The sequence below is a fragment of the Geospiza fortis genome, unplaced genomic scaffold, assembly GCF_000277835.1.
Source record: "Geospiza fortis unplaced genomic scaffold, GeoFor_1.0 scaffold55, whole genome shotgun sequence".
NCBI lineage: Eukaryota > Metazoa > Chordata > Aves > Passeriformes > Thraupidae > Geospiza > Geospiza fortis.
Genome location: NW_005054308.1, coordinates 10,538,463 through 10,544,462, shown reverse-complemented (window position 1 = coordinate 10,544,462; position 6,000 = coordinate 10,538,463). Strand labels below are relative to the sequence as shown.

Here is a 6,000-nt window from a genome sequence, read left to right as displayed (position 1 = left end):
ATATATATATAAAGCAGGATTCTCAGTGAACACAAAATTCTATAAAACTACCATTGATCTGTGTTGGTTTTCTCCCCCCATCTTTTTTTTTTTCTTTTTAAAAGTTGCTTTAAAAAGGATAAAAAGTGCACAGACACCCTTATAAGGCACAAACAGATCTTCTGTACAAATCATATATCATTGGACTGTTTAAAAAAAATAGCAATACGAATACTAACAATGAAATCTGTAAGAGGCTACCTTTTCCTGGAAATATTTTTTTTTCTTTTTTTTTTTTTTTTCTTTTTTGAGGCCTATTTTGGAAAATTCCTGTTGCTCTTGGATAAGCAGGGCCACAGGTCCACTGGTCTCCCATCCCTCTTGGTTCCTTGCTGGCCTCACTGGGTGCTGCCCCTTCTTACAAACTGGTTTTGGCTGCTACAGCAAAAATTCAGCCTCTGCAAAGTGTCCTGAACAGCTCCTGGGGTGGATTCGGTGTTTCTCCTTGCTGGCTTAAAAATACAAAACAGAGCTACACCAAAACAACCCCAGCCAGGCTGATGGAGGCCCTGAGGTGGCACCGAGCAAGGGGGCTCTGCCCCGCTGCTGTCACTGGGAGCAGTGACCCAAGGGCACCCCTGGAGCTGCGACAGCACCCTGGGCATGGCCCAGACCTGATCCAGGCTGGGCATTCCAACAGCTCTCCTTGAATTCCTCCCCAGGGAAAGGCTTCCCATGGCTGGCAGTGCCCAGGCAGGCTGACACACCCTGGCACTGCTGTGCCCACTGCCCACAGCTGCACCTGGATCTGCCAGCTGGGGGCTGGGACATCCCTGGCAGTGCAGAGCCTGTGCTCCCTGGGGTGGAGGACAGCTGGGAGGTCCAGAAAAGCTCCAGATGCAGGGAATGTGCCCTGGCTCCTCCTTGGGGAAAGGTGGGAGTGAAAGCTGCAGTGGCTCTGCTGAGGGTGGTGGCACAGCCAGTGGCACCAAAAAGGTCTCCAAAAAGGGCTCTGCAAAGCTGTTGGGCCCTCGTGCAGGGCCATGGCTGAGAGGTCACAGCAGCCTCTCCTGATGCACTCAATAAAAATGTTCATCAGCACTCCAAGGAAAAAACAAAAGGTTTCTGGGTGCCCTGTGAGCACAGCCCACTGCAGGAGGAGGATGAGCTGCTCCCTGGCTGTGGCCTCCCAGCTGGCAGCGTGACACAGCGTGGCACAGGGTGGCACAGGGCTGGCACAGGCCAGTAGCCAAACCCAGCTCTCCTGGCACAGCCAAGCCCCCACCTGGGCAGCAGCACCAGGCACCCAGAGCCTTGGAGGAGAGAGGGAATAGCCAGACATCCCTCAGGCTCCCTCTGTGCCCAGAAGCTCTAAAATGTACAGGAGTTATTATTCAATTTTTCCCTTTTCCAGACTAAAATGTGGTAATTGCACCTTTCTGAAGAGCTGTTCTTGTGCACTTGGTAGCACACGGTCGCCGAGCTGCAGGGACACAGCTCCTCTCATCCTCCCATTTCCATCTTTTTTCCCTCTTTATGAGCCTGAAGCAGCTGGAAACTGGCCAGGCTGGGGCTGAAGGACAGGACAGGGCTGTGCAATGGGCAAAGGACAGAGACTGGAGCATCAGGGAGGAGGATGCTGAGCTCCTTACACCAGCCCTGGTACTGAACAATCAGGTGCTGCCTGCAGCTGACATTACACCTAAAACCCATTTACCTTTGAATTCCCACCATCAGATTCAGCCTCACAGCCTTTTTCTCTCCTCCTCAGTAAAACCAAGTGAGATAGTCCCTGTTTTTCTCAGCAAGGTCTCAGGTACATTTGAGACCCAGTGTGCAGGCAGCTGGGAGCTGTGCTGGGAAAGCAAGAACAGGTAAAATCAGCAAATACAGTCCCCAGAAATAAAGGTGAGCCTGATGGGACTGGGTCAGAAATTAATTTCTCACCAGAGCCTCCAAAAATCCCCATGGTGGGGTGGGAGGAAGGCTGAGCCCTGCCACGGCACTGGCTGCAGGGGAAGGTGTAGCACAGGTGACAGTCAGGAGAGGTGACACAGCAGCTGTGCCACCTCCAGGAGGGCAGAGCAAAGTGCAGGGGCGTGTGCCTGCAGGTGACAAAGCCACCACTGCAGTGTCCCACCCACACACCCCTGTCACCCCCAGGCTGCATTTATGGCTTCAGAAGGCAGCAGGGCAGTGCCCGAGGTGCCCCTGCCAGCTCCCTGCAGCTCCATCACTGCAGGGGCTCTGCGTGGGCTCATTCTCCTCACTGCTACCCCAGGGCAGCTCCCTGGCTCTCAGCCTCCATGGCCAGAAGTCCCTGTTCTGCCTCAGAAAGAAAAATCTGCATTATCTAAGCCCAGACCAGCTCCTCCATGTCCCCATGAGCCTGTTCATGGGGACAGAACCCCAATAAGTGACAACCTGGCTGTGCCACTATTTGGCCTGAGCTGGTTCTCCTTACATGACATCTCCAGATCATTTCTGTCCACTTTGAACCCTCCTGCTGGGCCTCGTCCCATTTTAACTCCACCACAGCACAAGCCCCTGGCAGCAGCCCAGAGCTGTCGGGTTTTAGGGTTGGGAAGCCCAGTGACACCTGGCACTGCCCAGTGGCACCTGGCACTGCCCAAGTGACAACCTCCCAGTCTGAACCCACAGCACAGCGAGCCTCCCCCGCAGCAGGAGGAGATTAAAAAGAGCCTTTGCAGGGGAAATTTCTCATTTGCAGCTGGCTCGGGTCCCGGGCCCCACACAATCCTCAGCTTTGCTCCCTGAATTGCGCCCTAGCAGTCAAATAAGGAAACACAGATAACGAGCCACTGGATAACGACTGACCAGCACGATAACCCAGAAGCAGGGACGGAAAGGCGTGGGTTGCTAGCGGCGTTCCCCCTTCCTGCAGCCCCTACGGACGGTAAATTTTAATCACATCTTTGATGACCCGTCGGCAAATGGGGCAGCAGGCGTTGAGCTGCTTCTTCAGCTTAAGACCACAGGTGTTGCAGAGGCACATGTGTCCGCAGGTGTAGATCACCGTGTCCACCTCGCTGTCAAAGCACACGGTGCACTCCCCGTTCTTGCTGCCCGATGGCTCCGGAGGGGAGAAGACAGGAGAGATGGGGGGGCTCAAAGGGGAGCTGGGAGCAGTCACTGCAAAAGAAAAGGGGGGAAATGAGGTTGTTTAGGGTCGCTTAGTCAACCCAACCGGGATGGGGCAGAGCTGACATTGTGTGACACACTTAAGGCAAGTTTAAGGATGTCCTTAGCCATTGCCTGGTTCTTTGGCCAAATGAATCCCAACGTGCAGCAGTCACAGCTCTGGGCAGAGCCTGCTATCCCTTTTCTACACATGGGGCAGGTGCCACATACACACATTTTCTGAACACTTGTAGGGATGGTGATTGCACCACTTCCCTGGGCTGCTTGTTCGATACTTGACCACCCTTTCCATAAAGAGATTATTCCTGATATTTAAATTAAATCACTCCTGGTGCAACTAGATGCTGTTTCCTCCCATCCTGTCCCTGTTCCCTGGGAGCAGAGCCTGAACCCCCAGCTGTCCCCTCCTGTCAGGAGTTGTGCAGTGCCACAAGGGTCCCCTGAGCCTCCTTTTCTCCAGGCTGAGCCCCTTTCCCAGCTCCATTCCCTTCCCTGGACACGCTCCAGCTTCTCCATGTCTTTCTCATCTCGAGTGGCCCAGAACTGGACACAATTTGAGGTGCAGCTTCAGCAGTGCCCAGCACAGGGGACAGTCCCTGCCCTGCTCCTGTTGGCCACGCTGGGGCTGATACAACCAACGCACAGCCCTTCTCCAGGCCATGAAAACCTTTCCAGCCCTGGGTTTTCTTCCCATTCCTTCTGTTGGCCTGGCAGGAGGGGTAACCCCCCTCCCTGGGGCTGAGGCTGGCTGTCCTTACCCAGAGAGGACTCGGAGGCTGATGAGGACCTGTTGACGCTGAAGGCCATGTCTGAGTCGCTGTCATACTGGGAGCCACCAGGAGATCCTGAGGGAGACACCGTCCCTGGGCTGGACTGCACCGTGCCTGGGAACACAGGAGAGAGCTGAGCCCGCAGAGGGACACCCCAAACCTGGCCAAACCCCTCAGCCTGCTGACTAGCCCCCACCCCACCTGCACAGCGACTTCAGGGCAAGTCCTGAGCTAATGCTGCCCCTTGGTAACAACACAGGGCAAGATTCTGGATGTGAGCCCAGGGTCTGGACCTCGTTATGCCTTTGTATGATGCCTGTTCAGCTTCAGAGGAGCAAGCACCAGGTTATGCAATATTTGCCTTTCCACTTCCCCACGGTCCCACTCTCCCCAGCAGCAGTGGGCTCCAGTGTGGCTATCACACTGTCAAATGGGAAAAGCCATTGCTTTGGATGAAGAAAACCTGCTTTACAAAGTCATTAACATCTACTTTTCTGATTGAATCTTTAACAGAAGGAAAGGCGAAAGGCTGGAACCGGTCACCAGCAATGGATCAGAAATGCCAGCTGATCCCTGAGCTGTGGCAGTGCTTCAGGAGCAATTACTGCTCATGCTTAAACCAGAGCTGTGCCCATAAAAATCACCATCCTTACCAAAGCAGAAGTTTAATACCTGTGGGCTGGAATAGGGAGTTTATAAAGAATCCCTTCTATAAACAAACCCACTGAAAAACACTGCCCCCCACAACCACCCCTCTTTATAAAGACTCCCTTCAAAAAACAAACCCACTGAAAAACTGCTGCCCCCCACAGCCATCCCTGCCTCTCTGCCTGCTGCTTCTTTTATCTCTCAAGCCTCATCCTTTCCTGGGGGAATCACAGAGGCTGCACATATCTCTGTGACAGGCACCATGTTTTGTCACTCTTGTTTGCAAACACAAGGAGCTGCATCCTCCCATCAGTGAACACTGTGAGAGCTCTGCTTCTGGCCCAGGAACCTGCTCCAGCCAGGTGCTCCGTTGGCTGCACTTACCCAGGATTTTGAGCTGGTTGATCACACCGTGGATGGTAAAAAACACCCAGAGGGACTGTGAGGTGTCCACGCACATGAGCATGCCCCGGCTGGCCCCGTTGACCCCGTGGTGCACCTCTCCGTTGGGCAGGACCATGAAGCTGAGGATGTCACCACTGTTGAGCACCGGGAAGGCCCTGTAAACCACCCAGTATTCCTTACGGTCCAGGAGAAAATCTGGATCCGCCGGGAGCTCGTTTGTCCGCAAAGTGCTCGGATCACAGGAGGTGATGCCGAACGAGAGCGCCCCGTAGTAGGGCAGCCCCAGGTGTCCTACTTCCACAAAGAGGCTCTCCCCGATGTGCAAAGGCCGGTCAGAAAACACCAAAGTCCTATTGCTCTCCTGCCAGTTGGTGCAGGCCACCATCCTGTCCTGGGAGAAGGTGACGTCGGGGCCGCGGGTGGGGTGGAAGCGCAGGTCGGTGTCCAGGAAGGCCGGGACTCCCTGGGCATGCTGCAGCCAGCTGGGGCAGCAGGGGATGATGTGGTTGTCAGTCCCAAGCCCTGGTACCCGGCTTAGGTTCAGGTTTGCAATTTTGGCCACCACTTGGTTGTTCTCGAGCTCGTTGTTGTTGAAGTTGGCCGAGTCGTGGTTGCTCTGGGGAAGGCAGGTGCTGAGCCGGGCGGTGCTGAGCCGGGCAGTGGTCATGGTCTCTGCAAACATGCTGTCTGTGAGAGAAACCCAGGCACAGAGGCTTTAGTCAACCGCCTGCTTTTATGCTTACAGCTGTTATTGCAGCCTACAGACTCCATAAGGAAAAATCAGCCACGGGTCAACCACTAATGAACAGCTCCTGGTGCAGAGTCACGCGTGGAGCAGGCAGAGAGTGGCTGCATCTGGCACCAGCCAGGAAAAACAAGTGTTCCAAATTACCTGTGTGATCTGGGAGCTCCCTGCACTGGGAAATGGGGAAAAGCAATGTGGTCCTACAGCTTTCTGAGCAGAAGGATCTGATAGCTCTGAGGTTATACTATTTAAAAAAAAAATCTCAATATTTTGTTGTCCCAAGGTCTTGTG

General features: G+C 54.2%; 1 protein-coding gene across 1 annotated transcript in view; it reads right to left on the bottom strand.

Moving 5' to 3' along the window:
• Positions 1-255: 255 nt before the first annotated feature.
• NEURL1B (neuralized E3 ubiquitin protein ligase 1B) overlaps positions 256-6,000 on the bottom strand; it is a 29,286-nt gene continuing 23,541 nt past the window's right edge. Inside the window, exons 3-5 of the mRNA XM_014312248.2 lie at positions 4,944-5,651; positions 3,900-4,025; positions 256-3,132 (exon numbers count right to left, since the gene is read on the bottom strand). Coding sequence (XP_014167723.2) covers positions 2,888-3,132; positions 3,900-4,025; positions 4,944-5,651 — 1,079 coding nt within the window. The 3' untranslated portion in view covers positions 256-2,887. The remainder of the gene's footprint in view (positions 3,133-3,899; positions 4,026-4,943; positions 5,652-6,000) is intronic.